Raw genomic sequence first — 24,195 nt, forward strand, 5'->3', positions numbered from 1 at the left:
ACTACTGATAAGATTTCGGTTTCGAGTTGGCTTTTAAACGACCCGAAGAACGACGTGTGTGGCCCACTGACATTAACAGAAGAGGGGGGAAGAAGGACATACAATAAATTGCCATTATAACTTACCTAGATTTAAAGTTAAGTTAACCCTGTTAGGATATTGTATCCCTTCGTACATAGTTTCACTCTGCCACCAAGTTTGATTATCATTGTTGTTAAAATCTGTCAGATAATCAGCTGGGTGTGCTAATGCTGGATTACCACTGTCGCATAACTCGCAAGATTTTGTAGCACCCGTGGCACCGGTCTGTAAGCAATATTCGATAGGGCCACGAGTGCCGCACGTATTCGTTGCGTCTACTCTGATGTTAAAGGCTGCATTGACGAACTCGGGTATACATCTTTGTGGTCTTCTCTGATCGTCCACGCATCTAGTCTGTACGTTATGTCCTATATCGGTGACCGACACTTCGTACTGGCAGCTAAAGTGACGAACGAATACCGTAACAATCAATAAAAACACACAACACAGATTCGAAGGCAACAACACGCTCGCTACTTTCGCCATTGCATCGACCCTACTAGTGTACGAGCAGTTTGGAACCGAACGGAAACGCAAGGCGCTTACTGATTGGACGAAGGATGACCCTTTGCCGGGTGCTTCGTGACCTCTGTCATCTACTACTAGCGGTCCGACCAAATTTAGTGGTAGAGACTAAGTTAAAGCGTGTAGCGAAGGGGAAAAAAAAGCGCTTCTCTAACACCACCGCATACTTATTAATTGTTAAATGAATAAGTACGAGTTGGTGTTGGTTCGTAGATTGAAACAAACGCCGTACAATTGACTTCCTAGTTTAGTTTACATTCAATTTAACGAAGGACGTGCGTAAGGATGGTACTTATAAACGTCAGAAATTAAATTTATTTATTTTTTAAAAATAACTTTAAGCGTCTAGATAACACTTAAACGTTAATTAAGTTATTACATTTAAGATATTTAAAGTATTTTATCCAAAGGAAAAAAAAACAGGCGAGTAATCGCTGATAAAAGTTGCAAGTAACGCATACTTCTAGTGTTTCATAATCGGGAGTTTGTACGCTGTTTCCTTTTAAAAAATGTTATTTTTCGTACATATTTAAGCGCACTGTACATTTACTGTTTTTGAATATATATATATTTTTTTCAAACTGTACAGAATATTTGTATAATATTTCGTATAAACTTATTCTATTGTATGCTGCTCTTCGCATTCTTTTGTACGCAAAGAATGTAAATTATGTACAGTTTTGTATCAAAATGTACATATATTTGTAAGTGTTAAACATTGTTAAATTGTTTACAGTTTCGTATATATTATTTGTATGTATTTTACAACTTCTTGTATACATTTTAATCCTATTGTTAAAGCGATAATGACCTATTATAACAAGTAAATTGCCATACGGCGATACTTAGTTATAAAGAGTAATTACAACACTAAAAACAAATTTACTTACAACTAATTAATTAACCAACTCGATTGATTAATTATAAATGCAAAAATTCATAATTAATGAAGTCGAGATAGTTAATTAGCTATTTTAAATAATTTTTTTTTAAGTTCCGGTCGCATAATTTTCAATTAAAATGGCGTCTAACGACTTAAGATGCGGGTTAAAGGTTACATCAGCATTGGCGGAAGAATTTTTATGATCTATTTACATAATTTTCGCAGATTTTGTTGTTTTATTATGTCTGCAAAGTTTAATTATCTTTAAACATGTGTTAAATGTGCCTTGTGTAAATACAGTATAAAAACAAGGCCGAGTTTACGAACTTCGTAATGAAAATAATTACGATAAATAATAAAGTAGTTTAAGATATTATTATATAATATTAAGGATTAAGATTTAGGATAATATCCTTTAATATATGATGATAAATTAAGAATAAGTATCGAGGATTTTGCAGTGCGATGTTCGGGAACGTAGCTTCAATTTACGACACTGAACCTAATAATGGCGTTCGAGTTACGACAGATTTTTCCACGAAACAATTAAGTCGTAAAAATGGGAGTTTACGGCATTTCTAGAATCAGAGATTATATGCAGATATTTACTTATTAGAATGTTTATGCAATAAACACATTTAAAAGAATGCATATATTTAAATTAATACCCCGAAATAGTGTCATTCACTTTGTCTTAAACAATAGGAGAATCTATTATACTTTGGAAGTTTTGTACTTTGGAACATTTTCACTGTCTAGATTTCTTTTTTTTTCTTTTTTTTAAATAATTATATGACTTAACTACATCATACCACTCAGTCGATCCCACTTTATTCCCTTTTTACTTTCCCAGCTGTTATATAACAGAGGGAAAGTATGGCGATGGGTCATAAAATGCCCCCAAGATTGTTACATTTTTGGACTCGGAAACCTTGAAATGTTGATAAATGCAAAAAAACAAAGTTGGGAATTTTCTTTATGTATGGACTTAGTGTGTGGAGGGTACGATTTTTTCACCCAATTCGAAGCTTAATAACTCCTGTGCCTTTTGTTGAAAATTTCTGAAATCTTGCAGGGAGGTTTGCGTATTAGGGGGAAATGTTTATAGAAATTTTCAGGATAATTGGACCATTGGTTCGGGAGATATGGCCACCACTTTCTTAGTATTTCCCGAACCAATCTAAAGACAAATGTAATAGTATCAATTATTGGGGATAAAAACAAAATGACGGGAAGTCCAGCAACACTGTTGCCAACTTTTTCACATCTGTATTAGTTTCTAATTATAATTGTACACTATCTTACGTAATTTGTATGGATATTGTCGACCATCTCTTGTGTACGTTTTCGGGAACGTAATCCAACTATGGATGCACGTGTGGAAGCCCATTATGTTGTTTTTTTTTTTACATATACTGTATGTGCAATTTATATTATGATATTCTATTAAAATATAACAATTTGTTCAATGCTGTAAAATGGTTTCTTGTTGAGTCAATCTGTATAGGATATAGTTTTGTTGATGTCATAATACACAATTTGATGTCAGTTTGACGTCATTTTCTAAACATGGCCGTCGTAAAACCGAAGATATTGGTGTAAAACTACAGTATGTACTTTCTAGGAAACCATGTTTACCATTATTTTCAACTCTTTGCAACGTCGTCGAAAACATTAAATAATATATTATTAATACACTTTGGGTTAAGAATACAAGGAATTAGGTATGTCAGTTTTGGCAATGGATAAATTAATAAATAAATCGGCCACTAGTTGCTAAACTTTCCCGGCGACATTTAAAATTTTGGTGGCGCCATCTGTTATCATATTTTATTTGAAAACCTTTTTATATTTTTAACTATTGTAAAATAACAAAAAAGCTTAATTTTGAAAGTAGAGTTGAGTTTTATAAATAAAAAAAAATTGTAAATGGTAATAACGAGTAAGATCGTCATTAAGTCTGACCCTACTGGAGATACACACGACCTCCATTATCTCCCTACCTCCTCGACGTTTAACCAGCAAAATTTAATAGCATCAATTCGCGTTATATCTTCATGGAGCCCAGGAAAATTTGAATTAGGGGATACTACGTACACTACTGACTTCATACATGTCTTTGGGGAATGTTTTCTCATAAAAGATCGGTTTGGGGCCACTGAAAATTGCCCTTTTGGTCGTGCCACCGGTGGCCGAGCGATTAAGTTCTGGAAGATCCGGGGGGGTCGAAAAGAATTCTTCAGAGGGTAGTTCGACTGGATACATCAGTTCTCCTCCTCTACCATCCGGCCGACTGATTATGGGCCTGGACAAACCTATAATGGGGCTTGCTAAAAAAGGCTCTTTTTAGCGCCTACAGCAGAAAGAAGTAAAATTGCCGGTACTTTTACTCGAACATATTTTTTTCGCGTACTTTCCATCCTTTGATAGGTCCGTGATCATCATTTTCTCTTATATCCCGCATGAAATAGACCATTAAGATAAACACAACGCATTAAATCCATGCGTGGACATTGTTTTACTGAGTGTGTTATTAGCGTTCTGATCGGAGTACAAGGATCCGCCAAGTGAACTAGTGGATAAAAACCACAGAACATAACATAACAAATATAATAGTGTAAATTGTAATAAATTAAAAAAAAAAATTTAAATTTATTACAATTCAGGCCACCATTGAACGACCCATGCAAAAGCGATCACTCGAAATTTTAAAATAATCGGTTCTGGATCGGATGCGATACGCCGTGGAAGGGCCCGTGCAAGCCTACATCCGGCCTGCCACGATGCGCAATTTGTAATTTCTAATTTGAAAATAACTGATGCCTGCCACGATGGGGCCCACAATGCTTGGCACCGCCGGAATTCGATTCCGGGTCCCGAAAGCGGTAGGCCGAAATCTTGGATCTTGATCCCATTTACAAGTTTCCGGCGGCAGTGTCGATGTAGAACGTAATTCCAAAATATTAAGTTCTACATTGTCACAGTGGCAATGCCACTGTCCATCTTTCCTTACAATTGAAACAGTCCTTGGTTTTTCCTCTCTTCCTTTCCCAAGCCAGTGGCGTAACGTAGTGGGGGCGGCAGGGGCAGCCCGCCCCGGGCGGCATTTTTTTTACAATAAATAATAATAATGTCTTGTAAAAATTTGAACCATTTCATTTCATATTTTTGTCGTACCTACGATTCGGACAGATTGAAATGAGCACGGAATTTTTCATTACTTATTCTGTGACGAAACTGGGAAATCCCCTTTTTTTTTAAATGAATGCATAATAATGACATTTTGCTCATTGTAGCGACTGACAACACCGTCTGTACTGACTTGTAGGGATTCCCCGTATTTTATTTAAGGGGGCGGCGAAATTTTCCTTTGCCCCGGGCGGCTGACACCCACGCTACGCCACTGTCCCAAGCATAGCATTCTTAAGGCCAGAATTTCTTGAAACGTACTGAGAATAAGCTCTTTCTTCCAATAGTTCTTTCCTATTCTTAGCCTCAGACGTTGATTACATAACCTGCATCTCGATATCCCACAGAACTCTTCGAAAGACACTTGCAAGTTGTCTGATGTGTATAACTGCTGCTATATATTCTAGCCACTGTAATAAAAACTTTAAAATAAATTATCATTATCCCACGAGAGGACGCTTTTCTTGGGGTCGTGTTTTAGTGTTACCAGGAATATCAGATTGAAGCAGAAACGTTCCATTTCTTGGTATTAATTAATTACGTCTTAATTTTTGTTAGTAACTATTTTTGAAACCAGTAAATGTAATAGTTTAATATAAATAATTCAAACTTTATGGGACAATTTCCCATAGAAGGGCATCCCTTCTCGACGCCTTTCTACGGGAAATTGTATGCGACAGCACGATCGCCCACGTGCATACAAATTAAACAAAACAAAAGTATTTTACAATACTTTTCTGAATAATAACTAAACAAAAACGACGTATTTTAGTTAAAACGTAACAACATTTACGTAATTGTTAGCGATTTCTTTGTTTACAATAATATAAATTTCAATAAAAATTAAAAGGCAAATATAATGACAATAAACAAAGACGAACTCGGAACTCGCTCCTGTGTGTTAATAAGGATGTCACCGACAATGCAAAGAGAAAGAGGAGGAAGGAGCCATCCCAAGCGACCGATGTCCTCCTTCCTTTTTTATTACGTCGACAATCTTCCGGGACTTAGAGCAGCGGGAATAAGGCGAGTGACAGAAGCGGCAAAGATATTAGGGAAAAGATGGAAACAACTGGAATTTCAAGCTAAGAAGCCTTACATCGAAAGATCAAAAGCAGGGTGGGAAAGATACAAAAGAGAAAAGTCTCTTCTAAGTTCCTTCCGAAGATCTGAAAGTGTTTTCAGATGCCATTGCATGTGTCAAAATTATTCCTTTAATCCGGACGAAGAAACTCGTGCAGGAGCGAGAATGAAAAATATTCCCGAATCGAAAACGTTGGTTACACCAGAAAGACCCGGGTGTTCAGATTACCAAGAAAACGAAGACGTGGTAATAACAAAAGAGATTGAGACAGACGTTAAAACGATTAACAGAAAGAGACGTGCTGACGACGCAGAAAATTGCGAGCCGGAAAGCAAGAAAAGAAAAATCGAAGGAGAGGAACGGGCAAGAAAATTCACTCAAAGAGAAGAATCGTCTTACAACGGCAATCCTTTCTTCCCGTTTTTAGCAATGGTTATATCTGCCTTTTTCGACGTTTAAATCAAAACGAAACAGTAAGAAATTAGATACAGTTTAGGCACACGAAATCAAAAATTTATCAAGAAACAAAATTAAAGTGTTACATCAAAATAGCTGAATATTTCGGATAATCATTATTTCATTGAATAAAATTCATTTATTTATTTTTTAAAAATTAATACTAGTTTGCTCTGATTATAGTCTATTAATAGAACTTATTATACTGATGAAATTAGAGATTGGGGGCGCGTTTGGAAATTGTAACCGGAGTTACCGGTAACTCCGGTTACAATTTCCAAACGCGCCCGAATCAGCCTCTTGGTTCAACAAAATAAACTTTTAGTTGCAACTGCATTTAGACATTTTTATAACAAGAGATGCATTATATATGCCAGGGGTGGGCAAGCAAGAGTTCAGTGGGAGCCGAAATGTAGGTTTTGCAAAATGCACGGGAGCCGCAGTTCTGTACTGTCGTGGCGGATAGTATGGCAAGGCGCGCGATTTTGTTATATAATATAAATACAGTAGAGCGTCGATAAGTGGAACCAATTGGGGACTGGGGTCCTTCCAGTTAATGATTTGTTCCAGTTTCCGACTTTGTACGAAAAAATACATTAACCTGTCCGATGTTCAAATTTTTCTCCGTTGCGTGTCGCTTCGTGTTGAATTTTCGTCGATTTTAAGCCTAACGAAAATTTTTATAATAATCATCGAGGCTATCGTATCGTTAAAAATTATTTCTGCATTTTGTACAAACAAAATAAATATATTAAAGAATATAAAAAACATGAAAATTATACTTTAGAAGTAAATTTAGTATCAAAAACATTCGATTCAGCACGACACGGTCCGACTGAAAATCGTTCCACTTTCCGGCCATTCCACTTACCGACGTTCCACTTATCGACGCTCTACTGTATAATATAAAACAAATATTGGATTTTTTAATAAACATATTTTCACAAAATTATAAAAACAAAATTGTAAAAATAATAATAAAAAACAGAAATTAACACTTTCAGCAAGAGCCGCATGTAACTCAAAAAGAGCCGCATTTGCCCATGTCTGATATATGCTATCGTCTTTCGAGGCCATTTTTGATGAAAGAAAATCTCAACCGCTAACTGAATCCCTTTTTAATGAGCAGACGAGTTTCTACTATCACTAATATTATTTGTAAAATTCTAAAAATAAAGATTATTCTCAGATTAAAAGTACGAGTAAGGAACTACTCTTTTTAAACCGATTTCGAGTGATTTATATTAGCGAACAGATAACTCATCGAACCACTCTATTTGTTATATTTGAATTTAAATTATCTTTCACAGGAAAATCGTATTATAGAAGGAGATCAAATTACAAAGAGCACGTACACCGAGTTGGAACTTGTAAATTGCTCATGTATGTACAGGTCATACATGCATGTTCATACCCGTCGCCATAAACGCAGCGACATAAAATAATAGTTGTATTACATTTTTTATACTGTCGGTATTTTCTTAATGTATAAAATTAGTGCAATGTGATTATATAATATTTTAAAAAATTTACATTTAATAATTACGGTCAAAATTCAATTAGTGGTAGTAAGGCTTACTGTTATTATTCCTTTGAGTGGGGGTCGCGAAATATTAATTTTATTTATATTTACTATTTGGGGGTCGTGGAGCTAAGAAGGTTGAGATTTACTGTTCTGCTCTATATGAAAATTTTTTACTTGTATCTGATTTAATATAAATACAGTAGAGCATCGATTATCCGACCCCCGATTAACCGACCGCGTTCTAGTCGGCAAATTCAAATGTCCGCTAGTGATGTGGCGCTACAATATTTGGTTATGTCTTGGCTACTTTAATATTATTTTTGTTAAATTTTTGCATGTTTTAGCTGGCAGCACTGGCTCGACCATGAAAGGGAAGCTAGTATTTAAACCAGGCCTAATACACTATACTAATAATGTATTTTTTCATACTTTTCGGTTATCCGACTTTTCAGTTATCCGACCAACCCGAGTCTCCAATTAAGTCGGATAATCGATGCTCTACTGTATATATAAATAATGTACAAAAAATAGATCTATATAAATAAATAATTTAAGATATATGTTTAAACCTTTAAACCCCATTTGTTACGAACTTGGAGGAGAAATTACATTAAAAATAAATGCAGTTCAAAGCATGCGTTTTTTTAAATCTCTCTCCTCTTCGTTCTTGTTCTTTTTGCGGCCGGGAACTAAGAAGGGTGCAGGCATAATGAATGTCTATCCAAAAAAATCCACCGATTCGGAATTCACGCTCATTGGCGAGTTATAACTGCATGGAGCCAAGAAAATTTGAATTAGGAGGCCCATGTACTGTTTCAGACATTTTTATTCGGGGGAATTTTTTGGGAGAATCTCCCGGTATCCTCGTTCGTTTTTTAAACGCTACCTCCGAACGGTTAAGTTTTGCGCCGAGCCTGCAACACATCTTCAATTTAGGATCCTCAGATATAACACTAAATTTAAATTTCACTATTTTTACTACAGTAATGAGATTATGAAAGATTGATTATTCGTCTTACAAGATCTGACTGCACTGCAGTTTTACACTTAGTAAAACTTTCAAAGACAAACTTCGCAGCCCTCTACCACTCACACGACACGTGTCGTAAGTAAACGAGCAATTATTATTATTTTGGAATACTCAACTCACTCCCGATCTGTTACGTATCTCGATTACACTCCGTACTGTACATATACGGTATGTATAAAGCCTGCATTTGTTACACGTATATTCCTGGGCTGAAATTTGTTGCCAGTCTGACACCAACTACCCCTTAATCTTGAGGCTCGGGAATTTGGAACAAATGATGTCATTCCTCAGTTATTTAATAGCTTCAACAATTCTCAAGACACTTGATGTTATCAAACCAATCCAATTTTCATGCAAATTTTTATAACACTTCAGGATCCTGTGTACCTAAAAGTTATGTAATGTCCAAACACAATTTTATGATGCACTATCCAACTTGAGCAATATTAATGTTCCATCTTTAATGGCCTTTTTAAAAATACTTTTTACCCTGTGGACACTAAGAGCAAGCTCATTATGGGTTCGATCGGGCCCACGACGGGGTAGCCGGATGGTGAGTGATGGGGCTAGACTTATCCGGATGGACCGGCTCTGGAAAAATTTCCAGAGTTTTTTGAAAATCAAGATTTAATCCGGGATCCCCTGTAGCAGCAGACTGCCACCTTAACTTTTTGGTCAAGTGGTCTTACCTTTAATGGTTGTTAGAGCCCAAAATGTCACACGATACATCTTTTCAATATACTTCTAAGTTGCAAAATTTCTGGATCGATGTGATTTTGTCAATAATGTTGACAGTACCTCAATGAATGTGGGGCAAACTATGTGCAACCAAAGTAGATCCGCAATCGTTGACTCGCAGAAGCGCAACAGTCGAGCAATTGAATCTGTGTTGTGCGGCTTTGTCGGATCATTTTGAGCAGCAACTATGGAAATGCTAGAAATATTGTAAACAATATAAGGAGACCAGACAATGGTGCAAAACAAATTTTTGCTCACTATGGCATCTCACAAATGGTCAATAATCAATGTGTAGCTTATTTGTGGCAGGACTCTGAAAATTCTTTACTTGTCGGAACCTGTAATATCTGGAATAATTGTGCTTATGCTGTCTTAGTTTTTAACCATGCCCAGTATCTTCAATAACTGCGCAACGCCAGGTTGTGCAAATTGGGCAAGGATACAAACAAGTATGAAGTTTTATTCATAAACTTAATTATTAAAGCCAAACGAATTGCGAATTATCGAGCTATAAGCTCAATCCCGCTATTAAAGCAGCCAAGGTAGACAAATCAAGAATACTAGAGAGCAAAAGAAATACTACAATCTCGAAAACGAACTAGAAATCTGCCAGGCTACGGATGAAAAAAACACATCTGTCCTCTCTTAAATGCATTAAACCCGATTCCGCTCACATCAATTGAATCGGAAAGGATATTCTCGGTAACAGGACTTTTCGTTACTAAAATAAGAATCGGATTGAGTGATCGGCGTATTGATCATCTTTGCTTTTTAAAATCTTATTATAAAAATTTACAATAATATTTTATATTATATTTTATTTAAAAAAATGAAAATTAAATTTTAAGTTAGTAAGTTTGATCTAAATTCATTTTTTATTTAAATTTTCAACTCAATTCAAAGCTTTTTTTTGTTGTTGTTGTTGTTGTTGTTGTTGTATGCAGTTTCCAGCAAACTTTAATAAATTTTTTCTATTTGTGAAAATTTCTATGAAATTCAATGGTAATTTTTAATGTATATCTTACACAGCATTATTAATATGATTTTGGAGGTTGCGGAACATATTAAATTACTTTAAAAAATAAAAAATAATTATATCGTTTGATTTCAAGATATTTTGTATATCTTAAAAATAATTAATTCTATCCTGGGAAACAGTTCACTTTCATCCCGGAATCCCAGGACAAGCAAAGACCGGGAAATGAGAAACCCTATTTACAATGGACTTGATAAAATATTGTATTTCCTTACATAAGTTGAATGGTCCAATAAAGTTGCAATTTTGTTAGTTTAAATTAAAGAATTTTATTAGTAAAATGATAGAAAAAAATAATGATTGTAAGAAAAATTTAATGAAATCTATTTACAGATTAAAAAAAGAAACAGAAGAACTTAATGGCAATTTGGAACAAATCACCATTAAGGATGATGTAAAATTCGTTTAAATCTAATTAAAGAGTATCATTTACACAACAAGTCGTCAGATAAATTTACAATTAAAATGATGGAAGACATTTTTGAGTCGATTTTTAAAAAATCGGAAAGAACAAACTTAAATACAGAACGAGTCACGTTGCTAATATTTACTCTTTACTGGATTTGGAACGTCGAGAGCTGGACAACAAGTGGCTCTGAAAAATCAGAAATTGTTATTTAGATTTTGTGAAATTTCTTTTTGTCTTAAAGAATGAAAAGAAAGGGACTCACTTTCTGCCACTTTTCAACAATTCTGTTATACTCTTGTAGGTAAAAAGTGAAAACCTCTTCTCCGTCCGTTCTCGCTTCGTGTCCTGGAGGATTGTATAAATCGCAATTGGCTTTCACTAGCATCATGTCGGCATGAAATTCTTCCAAATTTTTATATTGGCCACCCTAAAATATTTTATGAAATATTAAAATTAAAATTTAGGACTTTTTTAACGAAAAATTTATTTCAATCCTCACTATTGATGTTTTTAAACACAAATGTTTATCGTCGGATGCATAAATCAAAAAGCAATCAACCAGAACAAAATGTGATCCTTCAATTTCGGTACAATGAATCTAATAATGAAGCATTGCAATTCAAAAACATCATGAAGATGCCTTTTATTAAAGAATTAATCTTAAAGTGTATCATTACACTTAGAGATGAAACCTGGATTAACTGTTCAATTTGTAGATTTGGAAGCATCCGATAATAAAGCATTGTACTTCAAAAATATTAATTATTTCGTAAAATATAACTTCTACACTAAGCTTATGAATCTCTGTTATATTTTTAAGCTCGAAATTATCCTCAAAATTTATAAAAATCTGTATTTTGTGCAATGTTGCCATAAAGCCGAAAGAAAATATGAAATTCCAAGATGTAGCAGATGTTTCTAATCAGTTAAATCTTAATTGTAAAATTGAATAAATAAACTGCTGAGTGGAGAATTTTTATAGAACGAAACTTAGTTTTAAGTTTTGAGTTCTGTTTTATATAAATTTTAAATGTAAAGTATTCTAGAATTAACTGTCAATTATATTTTGTATTCTCAATTGTTTTAAGTTTGGCATGAAAAGCTGATGATGGACCAAATAGGTCTGAAAACATTACTTTTCAAATAAAACTATTGGTTTTATCAATTTAACAGTTAATGCTAATAATACAAAGTAATTTGTCTAAAGGTGGGCAATTAAGCCATCATTTTGTGATAATTTTAGCAGCTTAATTGCTTACCTCTAGACGAATTACTTTGTATCTAATTATTAACTTAGCCTTAATATAGCCTGGTAATCTATCAATTCATTTGGCTTTAGTAGTTTGTTTATTGAATTTTGAACATGGTGCCAAGTTTCAGACAATTCTTAATTGTAATTATTTAAAGATGATTTTTATGAAAATTAATGGTTATTCTCACTTCTAATTTCTTTTTGATAGTAGAAAAATCCATAGGTTTCTTCACTATATCATAATATCCTGGAGCATCAGCAGGTGTAACTAAAATGAATCATTCAATTGTCACTTACATATATAAAAAAAACTTGGGTAAACAAATGAAAAACTTCGTACCGGGTTGTAAAAACCAATGAGCGGCACCCACCAGTCGACCCGAACCTCTATATTTACCCACTTTCTCCAACAGTCCCGAAGCCATTCTTGACCATCCTGTTAGGTGTGGCAACTCTTGCAGTTCTATTGGTAACTTTCTCTTTCTCCTAATGGGAACATCTGTATTACTACCCTCTGAGGGTGGCGTTTCTGGTTCCTCTACAACTTCCGAAGGACTTTCCACTAAAAGAAAATGGTTAATGTTGTTGATAGTTGATAAATTTAAACATTACCTAAATGAGAGAGAGAGAATTATATGTAAATACTGTAAACAGTAAGCATGCAAGAGGAAGAACTAGGGAAAGATTGCTAGTGTATAAACAAAAATGATAAAAAATTAAGAAAAATAAAAGAGAAAATGTTAAAAGAAGGATATATGTAAGTATAAAAGTTAGTACAGTCCTTCCTTTGTCAGTTACAAATCTCAAGATTAGGAAAATGCATGCTAATATGACTGTATGTATATTGCTGGAATAAAACAATATACTTACATTGTTTAATTGGTTCTACTTTGGTTGTTTGTGGAGCTTTTTCTGGAGTTTGTGCCATTGGTATGTCTTCGGTTCTATTAACAGTCTGTTCTTCGGAAATCTCAACAACATTTGAGTTTTCTAATTCATTATTAACAATTTCAACATCACTGCAGTGTTCTGGAGTGTTTCCTTCTACACGTTGGCTGGTAAAATCTTCTAAATTCATACTACTAGTATCCAGTCCACTGGGTTCCACTCTGACATTGCTGTGCACATCTATATCAATACTTTTGACATCATCCACTTCCCCCTCTTTCTGGTAGATTTCTTTAATTTCTTCTTCTCGAATAGATGAGATATATTCTACCTAAAGAAGTTAGAGTAAATTTTAATGTATGTAGCTAGGGTTTAGCTACATTGGATAAACGCAGAATAACTTCATTGCTTGCCTTCACATCATCTGTATTCTGAAAGGTGTCTGTGGGAAAATGCATGTCTGGAATTTCATTAATATTACTGTTTTCTTCTCTGTTATCTGTACTGCATTTTACTAAATTAACATCTGAAATATTGATTCCTTTTTATAATAATAAATAATTTAAATACGGTCGACTCTGCATAAGTCGACACCTGGATACCTCGCCACTCGTCGGTTACGTAGTAAATTTTTTGTGGTCCCGGCTGACTTACATAGGCAATAACGTTATTAATGTTAAAAATCTTGGTTTACTCGCCATCGTTTAACTCGTCACCACTGGATAAATCAACATACTTTTTCTGTTTCACACTTTTTAGAATTCTGATAAGTCGACTCCCTCCTGAAATATGAGTTTACTCCACACAGATTATTGTACGATGTGAACTCATTTTTTCAGGAGGGGAGTCGACTTATCAGACATCAAAAAAGTGTGAAACAGAAAAAGTATGTTGATTTATCCAGTGGTGACAAATTAAACAATGTCGAGTAAACCGAGTTTTTTTAACATTAATAACATTATTGCCTATGTAAGTCGGCTGGGACCACAGAAAATTGACTAATTAACCTACGGTGACGAGTTATCAGAGTGTCGACTTATGTGGAATCGACTGTATGTATGAAATAGCCAAAAACTATATTTATTATTATTTTTAAATGACTAACATTATAATTTAAGGATTTTAATTTGTACCTGGATGAATATTCAGTTTCCAGTTATGTCCAAGAAGAATAATCCGAAATAACATACCTGGAATATCATCACTGTGCGTTTCAATAAACTGAGCAGCATCTATCTGTGATGTAGTAAACTCCGTGTTCAATAACTCAATAACGGTGGCTTGTTCGTCTGATTGAGAATCTTCTTCTACACATTCCGATTCTTTGTTTTCCAGAACTAATAATTATTTTAAAAGAAAAATATTAAACTAGTATTTATAAATATAGCAAGGTTTGAATTCAAATTATACTTTAATTATCGCACTAAGGATGCATATTATAGTCTTAAACAATATATATACAGTGAACATCTGCATTATGCAAACCACATGTGTTATATATAAACTGTGAGTGTGGCATAACAGTAAAATAATCAAATAGTTAGAAACATTTTATAAATGCTGACCCATATAATGTGTTGTATGAGGGCCCACTGTATATTGTTATTCTTTTATATCAATTCATATTAATTTGTTTTTAATATAACATTAATTCTGTAGATGCCATTATTAAATAACCAATATCATCGAACATAATAAATTAAGAGATTAAAACTAGATATGTTTTGATTCTGTTTTCTGTCAAAATTCTTATAAAAATTCTACTGTGTCACATCCAGCATTTATTGGAAGAGCACTCAATTTAAAAATCTGAATAGTAATTAAAATCAACTATTTGTTTGTCATGTTTAGGGTTTCTCGTTTCCCGGTCTTTTGCTTGTCCCGGGATTTCGGGATAAAAGTGAACTGTTTCCCGGGATCCCGGGAAATCCCGGGACAAAATTAATTATTTTTAAGATATACAAAATATCTTGAAATCAAACGATATAATTATTTTTCATTTTTTAAAGTAATTTAATATGTTCCGTAACCTCCAAAATCACATTAATAATGCTGTGTAAAATATATATTAAAAATTATCTTTGACTTACATAAAAATGTTCACAAATAGAAAAAATTTATTAAAGTTTGCTGGAAACTGCATACAACAACAAAAAAAAAAAGCTTTGAATTGAGTTGAAAATTTAAATAAAAAATGAATTTAGATCAAACTTCTAACTTAAAAGGTAATTTTCGTTTTTTAAATAAAACACAATACAAAATATTATTGTAAATTTTTATAAGATTTTATAAAAAGCAAAGATAGTCGATACTCCGATCACTCAATCTAATTCTTATTTTAGTAACGAAAAGTCCTGTTACCGAGAATATCCTTTCCGATTCAATTGATGTGAGTGGAACCGGGTTTAATGCATTTAAGACAGGACAGATGATATGTTTTTTTCATCCGTAGCCTGGCAGATTTCTAGTTCGTTTTCGAGATTGTAGTATTTCTTTTGCTCTCTAGTATTCTTGATTTGTCTACCTCTGCTGCTTTAATAGCGGGATTGAGCTTATAGCTCAATAATTCGCAATTCGTTTGGCTTTAATAATTAAGTTTATGAATAAAACTTCATACTTGTTTGTATCCTTGCCCAAATTGCACAACCTGGCGTTGCGCAGTTATTGAAGATACTGGGCATGGTTAAAAACTAAGACAGCGTAAGCACAATTATTCCAGATATTACAGGTTCCGACAAGTAAAGAATTTTCAGAGTCCTGCCACAAATAAGCTACACATTGATTATTGACCATTTGTGAGATGCCATAATGAGCAAAAATTTAAAAAACTAATAAGTAGGTTTAAAATTAATAAATACAAATTTATTCTGACAGTTTATGAGTTAATTATGCTTTCTATTTGCAAAATTTCCTGAACTTTAACAAGAAAATAATAGAAAAAATAATATAAAAAAATAAGAAAAAAAAGTGAATTTTTAAGAAATTTGTGGGATTTCCCAGGATATTTCCTGGGTTAAAAAAACAACCGAGATCCCGTTTGAGAAACCCTAATCATGTTATTCTATCAGATATGAAAGGTTAAACTTTAACGCTCCTTCAATATAAAACCTCCTCCTTTTCTTGAAATTTCAAATATTTTTCTCAACTTCCTTCTTTAAGTGTACCTTTTGGTCTTCTCAAAAACATTGTATCAGTTAATGAGCAAATCTATGATGTCAAAGTAATTTTATAGCAATTTAAGATTTAATAGAAAATAAATGTAAGTACAGGTAACCCCCGTATAACACGGGAGTAACATTCCAAAAAATTGCCATGTTATGCGAATCCGTGTTATACGAAACAAAAAACTAGTGTGAAAAGGGGGGGGTTACGTTCCAAAAATTAAAAAACACACTGTTAAATCCTTCTTTAAATCGGATTTATGATTCACAAAAGGCCGATGCAGGCATTGGGGCATACAAATTTACAAATAAAAATAATAATAATTAATGTGTCCCTAGCTGGCATTGTAATGATCGTCGATGGTCGTACGGTAATCTTATATCAACTGGAAGAGGAGATCAGACTGAAGGTCCGGGCAGCATAACTGGTAACGTGTCTGCACGGATAGCAGAAGTTGCGGGTTTGAGTCCTGCTTCGGGCCGATTCTTTTCTTCCAGTTAGGCCTAATTTTATTTAAATTATTTGATTAAAATTCTAATTATTAAATTTAGCAAGAGATGGTGCCTAACGCCTAACTCTAGTACCAAATTATCTTAAATTATTAATATTACTATAGCCATTTGCTAGCCTGATAATTCGGCAGTGGTTGGTCTTTATAAAATACAGTAGAGCATCGATTATCCGACCCCCGATTAACCGACTTATCGGTTAACCAACCGCGTTCTAGTCGGCAAATTCAAATGTCCGCTAGGGATGTGGCGCTGCAATATTTGGTTATGTCTTGGCTACTTTAATATTATTTTTGTTAAATTTTTGCGTGTTTTAGCTGGCAGCACTGGCTCGACCATGAAAGGGAAGCTAGTATTTAAACCAGGCCTAATACACTGTACCAGGGATGGCGAACCTATGGCACGCGTGCCCAAAGTGGCACGTAAGAAAAATCATCTGGCACATATTGTATCACATGATTTCTGTCTTTTTCAATCATCCTTTCTGTTTATCACCTGATCATCTTTTTTTCAATCAGATTTTTTACATTTATTGGAATTAAAGCGTATTCGTTTAATTTATTTAAATATCATTATTCGAAGTCTAAGACATTGGCACGCATTAACATCTTTGTAGTATTATAAGTATGCTTATAATAGGGCACGCGGACTCAAAAAGGTTCGCCATCCCTGCACTATACTAATAATTTATTTTTTCATACTTTTTGGTTATCCGACTTTTCAGTTATCCGACCAACCCGTCCCCAATTAAGTCAGATAATCGATGCTCTACTGTATATATAAAATAATTTATATTGTTAATTTAAATAATTGCTAGGGGCACCACTAGTGGCTATTTTTGGCATACAGTAATAAAATCCGGTTTTTTAGCTTTATATAGTAGATTTTTTTTCATGGGTAAATACTTATTTAAGTAAATATTTTACCAGAGATTATCCATCCTATATGATGATCTCAGCATGAGCATCATCAACTGGTAACAGTTTTTAATACATTTCATGTTGTACGAGGGTTTTACCTAATTCCCGAAGCGTGTTAGAGTGAACCCGTGCTATAAAAGCACCGTGTTATACGAGGGATGCTCCCAATTCTCGAACCGTGTTAGAGCGAATCCGTGCCATAGAAGTGCCGTGTTATACGGGGGTTACCTGTATTTATTAAAACATCATCTTTAACATATATAGTCACAGGGAGGAAAAAGTACATAATACATAAATTTGCTATTACTAAAATGAAACCAAATCTACATCATATCCTATAATAAAAGTATTTTTTTAGAACATAATAAATAAATAAATAAAATGGGTTATGGTTTTATTGGTCTTTTAGATGATCTTTAAAAATACAGCACAAATAAGAGAATGGAATTATAATAAAACCTCAATTTAACACACTTCAGATTTAACAGACAAAATTTCCAGTCTATACATCATACGAAAATTACCATGTTAATTTTAAAATGCTTTTTATATGTAATTAAATTAAGTTTATTTTTTTCAAATCCAAGGAAAATACACTTATGAAGTGTATTTTCCAAAAAATGTTTGTTTATTTATTTCGACTTAGATTGTATACTTGTTTATTACAGTCTCCGAACTACGGATAATACATAAGCAACAATATGTACATAAACTTTTCTGTGAAATTAAACTTCTTATTCATATTAAATTTTAATCGAACAAATGTATCCTGTAAGTAAAAATAGATAAGCTAACTAATTTGTCAATTGTTTAATACATGCCTACCTACTTTATTAAATAACAGATTTTCAGCTTTAACAGACACCCTTGTGTGAATTATTCCATTACATCAAAGTTTTGTTATAATCTGAAATAGCCAAAATAAATATTTTAAACCTGATCCACTATATTCTGCTTTACTGCATGGTTCATAAATCAAAATAATATCCCATTTCCATGATTTTCCAACTCTAAATTTCTTATTTTCCTGACATTTTGTAGTCTAATTCAATGTTCAAGTTAGGTCTGTATTTACTTAATCCCTGGCTTAATAATTTTCCTTCTCCTCCTCTCATCTCTACATGATCATCACTACACTACCTTTAATATGCGATATGGCATCGACGGGGAATAGAAAACTTGTAAAATAACCAAGCTATTTTCTCATGCAAGATATACAATATAATGTGTGCAATATAATATTTTGAACATTTTTTTCACGTTAAGAAAGATAATCTTTGATCTTTTAACACATCGGAATTGTTAAAACAGTAATTAAAACTTTTTAATATATAGTTTTAAACAGTGTTTAAACATAGCTGCTATTATTTTAATCATTAAAAAATATCTTAACAACAACTTACTGTTAGGAGTCTTTATTCCAAGTTGGTTACTCTCAATATTTTTTGTTGTATCATGATAAGTAATAATTTTGAATTGTCAACTACTAGAAAATTTAAACTTAACAATATATGAAAAAAATTATATTTTTCCATGTAGTAAAATGAATTTGATCTGTAGCAACTGTCACAATATGAACTGTCAGCTCAGACATTTGCTGTAGCACATTGAAAATGGTCACTTGCTACAGCATGGCTCTTAGTCTTGAATTATACATGTAGCAACACAAACACATTGCTAAAGATAAAATTCAAGAGTTGAGACTAAGGATTCAGTGTAGTAAATTTGAAATAGATCTATTGTAGTTAGTTAAACTGAACTTCATGTGAGAAAGTAATGCAGTAACAGGTTTTATCTAAAAATTAACCAAAATTTAATAAAGTATGTCATGTAACAACAAATAAAAATAAGAACTGATTACAGTATTTCATTTGGAAATGCTTAATTTTCCTCACTTTCCCTAACTTTTCTCATATTTTCCTTATTCTCCCTGACTAATTTTTATTTCCCTGACTTTCCAAAATTTGGAAATCTTATACTGCAGATCCTACAACATTTACATCAATTACAAGAAGATTTTGTCTCATTATCAGGAGTATATTCATAGGGAAAATTATATGAATATTATGTACTTTCATGGGCAAATCTCTGACAATGAGCCAGAAAACTTGAAAGTGCTCAAAAATTGACGTAAATGTTGCAAAGATCTCCAATAAAGCAGGCTTTAACTGAATAAAAGAATATCAGTTTTAAACTCAATCAGAAATTTTGAATAGATAAAGCTGTCTAATGACATGAATGAGAAATAAATATTAAAAAGGCTTATAATTTAGAAAAATTCAAGTTGGAATTATTAATTGAAGTTCTAATTATATAATGTTTTCCTTAATCAGGTACAACAACTACAACTGCAGTTACCAGATATAGGAAGACAATACTTTTCTTGTTTAATTTTATAAATCTTACCTGTAATTTTTTAGTAAAATGGATTTAATTTTTTGACAAAAATTTGGTAAATAAACCTATTTTGCCAAAAAGAAAAAAAGTAAAAATTACTTTGGATATTATTGGAGTGGGTGGTCTCATTGATGGTTTTATCCACTTCGGATGATTCGTATTCTTCTTGCTGACAGAGGATTAGTTTCTCACAAGAATCATTATCTTCGTGTTTTAATAATTCACAGCTCTCTTTATTTTTCATTTCGACATCTTCTTCCTCATTGGTAGATTTAACTGGCACCGATCCTTGATAACTATCATTTGACAAATCACTTTTAACCTAATATAATATTGTTTATAATTATATTTATTGTTATAAAGTACAAAAAGGCATTAAAATATATTTTAAAAACATGTAATTAAAACAAAATAATTAATTTTCATTTTTTATGATTTATCTTCCTTTCAACCATTCATTGAATAATTTTTAAGGGAAAAACAACTGATTACTTTTATGTATTTTTAAATAAGTATAAATTCATGTATCATATTCATCATATTAAATTAAATAAGTATCAATGATCTGTTTTAATTGAATATGTTGTATACTCAATGTAAACATACTCAATGTCACATGTAAATATAATTAAATAGAATATTAATTACTAGACAAAAGTACAGCCTGATGAGAGAAGACTTCATTTCTTGTCTCTCAGGTTATTAAAAATATTTCCAGTTGATAGCCAAAGTAGGTTTAATGAAATCAACAGTCTCAAAGCAAAATATCATAAACCAAGCTACTTTATACAGCTTAGATTCTAGATAAAAAAAATAAAAACCATCTTATAATGTCAAACCAGTAAAAAAAATATTGGTACATAAACAATCCATAAACCCAATTTTTAAGTAATGCCAAATGATTTGCAATATTATTGAGTTAAAATAAGGCTAACTTAATAATTAGACGTAATTTGCCTAGAGATAGTCAGCAATGCTGCCATCTCATGATAATTTTAATAATTATAATATAATAATTCTAATTTAGAATTTCTGAAAGAAAAGAATCAGCCCAGAGTGGGATTCAAACCTGCAACTTTTGATTACCATGGAGACATGTTACCAATTATATTACCTGGACCACTATCCAATCTTCACTTTCAGAGCTATTAATTTAAATACAACCATACTGGTCACTGACTGGGGATGACTTTAGTGTCTACTGTTCTCCATGACTCTCAACCAGCTATTGTTTTCATGGTATATATATGTATACATACACCATGTACACCATGAAAGCTTTTATATACACCATGTGAAAGCATGCATATATTCACCATGCTTTCATTGGCACAGTGTATATATACATATATAAACAATCCCTTATTATAAATAATAAACATCTTAAAGCCTGATGAGTATATAATGAAATAACCAACAACTGCCCGAAAGATCGGGATAGAATTTGGCTAATTAAATGATTAATATAATCATTTAATTAGCCAAATTCTAGCCTGATCTTTCAGGCAATTGTTGGTTATTTCATTAATCCCTTATTACATTACCTTAAAGCCCAATAATGTAGTATATTGTTTGGCATTAGAAATATTGACTGTGGTCATTGAAACTGTTAGGGAATTACAATTCAAAAATAAAAGATAAATAATTTACAATTAAGTCAAGAACAATTGTCAGCATGCCAAGTTAGCAAAACATTGAGAAATAATTACTTAAACAGCTAAAACACTGTTTGTATTTTCATTTTTTAATTTTATAGTATAAAAATAATTTTGAATAATCCAGTATTACAGGAATTCCATAAACAAATCACCGTTACTGAGATATTAATTTATAGAATAAAGTATTCATAATAGTTGGTAATTCTTATTTATTATACTATCCACTAGTAAATAAAATACAGTCAAATTCCTCTGTAGCGATATTTAGTGGAACAAAAAAAATATTTATTATGGAGAAAGTTTTTAAAAAACTGTCTCATTCCTCATTTAACATTGCTGGACTATAAATAGGGCTATTTCTACAAAGTTACACAATGTTAGAACAGAAAAACTAGTATTATTACTCTCCTCTAGTAGAAGATTTAAGTAATTTTATTGCATATTATTTCGATAGTACAGTGAGTGATCGGTTAATAAACAGTTTGGACTGCGAACAAATTAGACAATGAACACTGCGAAAGATTTTTATGTTCAGACAACAAACACATGTTCGGATAACAAACACAAGAAGCAGTGATGCTGTGTTTAAGATTTGTAAAACTATATTTTATGGCATCTATACATGGTTTATGGAACAAGACTTTCAGTTGTATACATAACCTTTTTTGAACTTGTTAATTTCTGTTCTCTAAATTTTTGTAAATGCTTTTCTGAACTTATTTAAAAAGATAATATTATGGGGCCTAAAAAGAGTGGAGCGTCAAGAACTGTGTTCATTATAGAAACTAAGCAAGAGATAATAGCAAAGGTAAAGAGTGGGCAAAAGACATCCAATATTGTAGGCAAATGACTTCAACAGGTCTTAAGTAGATACAATCTTAGCTAAGAAAGATATAATCAAAAAAACTCAAGCAGATAAAGGAGTAACAAAAATCGCATCTGAGAAACAAAGATGTGCCAACCATGAAAAAACGAAGAGACTGCTTTTAGTTTGTTATTACATGTAAATAAACATAGTAAGAAAGTATATAATTATTTATTTATTTTTTGGGGTCTCCAGAATGAATTAATCAAATTCCCACAAAAATCTATAGTATATCTATAATTGATTAACGAGCAATTCGGATAGTGAACATGGTCTAGGAATGGATTACGTTCGTTAATCGATCACCAACTGTATACATTAATCATCAAAATCCAAAATCAATCAGAACCTGGATCTTCCTAGGCAAAAATGAACTAAGTAAAACAAACTAAAGACATAAAAACAGTAAAGTTGGGGCATTAACATTAACCATCACCAATGCTGGCTAACTTCATTTTGGGTCAGACTCATTGTAATAGATTTGATTTGGACCAGCTATATATAACTCTAATGTGCTAGTGCCTTGTGTCTATTAACCAATCAACCATTTAATATTATGTCAAATATTTTATTAAACGTTCATAAAAAAAAATTGTTAAATGGGTTTTCACTGATGAACTAACTAAAAGACTGAATGATAATTTGAAAATAAAATATAAAAGGAAACAAATATATATATGTTTAATTATCTTTCAAACAGAACACTTTTATTAACCTTTAGACCCAACTCATTAACCTTGAGACTAAAACAAAAATAAGCTTTCCTCTTATCTTTATTCCTATGTATCTTTTTTGTAATGAAACACATTTTTATTCAATATAAAATTAAAACTATTATACTTAAAACTGATTCTGAATAATATCCTAATGTATTATAAATAAAAAAAAATTCAAAATTATTTGTGTTTCAAATTTAAAATTACATTATCATGACAACTAAATTTTTTGCATTGTTAATAAATTTTATATTTAAAATAAAATAAAAAATGAAAATGCTAAATATACAAAATTTACAATTACTTCAATCTCTTGTATGTGAAGACCAGCTTGTTGTAAAAGCTCCAACATTTCTTTAGTTATTCTTGTAGATTCACTAAGAACACCTGCGTCATCTTGTGTCTCTGTAAATAATAATTTTAACTGTTTCAATCTGTAACAACATTCTTGTTTTACTTCATAATACAATTTGCAACAAAATACTTCTGAATAAACTTTACAGCAATGATTTTTATGATAAAAAAACACAAAAATAACTACAAAAATTAGAAATAGAAATAAGTACTATACACACAAGAGCACCTTCGTTTTTAAATCCACTCAAAACCCAACAATGAGAAATACTTTTTTACTCATAGTCATTAGACTGATCCCTCAATAGATAGATTGAAGTTGATGTGTTTTTATTAATATGTAATTATTGCACTGTTTGTACTTTTGGTAATATTTATAAGTGTTATGGAATCACTCAGCACTATACTCACTCATAGCACTCTTGAAGTATTGCTGTAGCACCCCAATAATTGATAATAAATAGTTAATGCTCAAAGTAAATCAAATAAGTAATATAAACTTGCGTATTCAAAGAATG

The 24,195-nt window shown here is 32.2% G+C and overlaps 2 protein-coding genes across 2 annotated transcripts in view; both read right to left on the minus strand.

Moving 5' to 3' along the window:
- The window catches only part of LanB2 (laminin subunit gamma-1), a 52,840-nt gene extending 52,234 nt beyond the window's left edge, over window positions 1-606 (minus strand). The window contains exon 1 of the mRNA XM_067265136.1: window positions 126-606. Within this exon, the coding sequence (XP_067121237.1) occupies window positions 126-567 (442 nt within the window). The 5' untranslated portion in view covers window positions 568-606. The remainder of the gene's footprint in view (window positions 1-125) is intronic.
- Window positions 607-10,841: 10,235 nt separating this feature from the next.
- The window catches only part of LOC136970675 (BRCA2-interacting transcriptional repressor EMSY), a 72,345-nt gene continuing 58,991 nt past the window's right edge, over window positions 10,842-24,195 (minus strand). The window contains exons 15-23 of the mRNA XM_067265137.1: window positions 23,628-23,728; window positions 20,184-20,406; window positions 14,287-14,433; window positions 13,510-13,622; window positions 13,079-13,427; window positions 12,549-12,770; window positions 12,397-12,476; window positions 11,219-11,383; window positions 10,842-11,142 (exon numbers count right to left, since the gene is read on the minus strand). Coding sequence (XP_067121238.1) covers window positions 11,095-11,142; window positions 11,219-11,383; window positions 12,397-12,476; window positions 12,549-12,770; window positions 13,079-13,427; window positions 13,510-13,622; window positions 14,287-14,433; window positions 20,184-20,406; window positions 23,628-23,728 — 1,448 coding nt within the window. The 3' untranslated portion in view covers window positions 10,842-11,094. The remainder of the gene's footprint in view (window positions 11,143-11,218; window positions 11,384-12,396; window positions 12,477-12,548; window positions 12,771-13,078; window positions 13,428-13,509; window positions 13,623-14,286; window positions 14,434-20,183; window positions 20,407-23,627; window positions 23,729-24,195) is intronic.

The sequence above is a fragment of the Centruroides vittatus genome, unplaced genomic scaffold, assembly GCF_030686945.1.
Source record: "Centruroides vittatus isolate TY-2023 unplaced genomic scaffold, ASM3068694v2 contig_2104, whole genome shotgun sequence".
NCBI classification, from domain to species: domain Eukaryota; kingdom Metazoa; phylum Arthropoda; class Arachnida; order Scorpiones; family Buthidae; genus Centruroides; species Centruroides vittatus.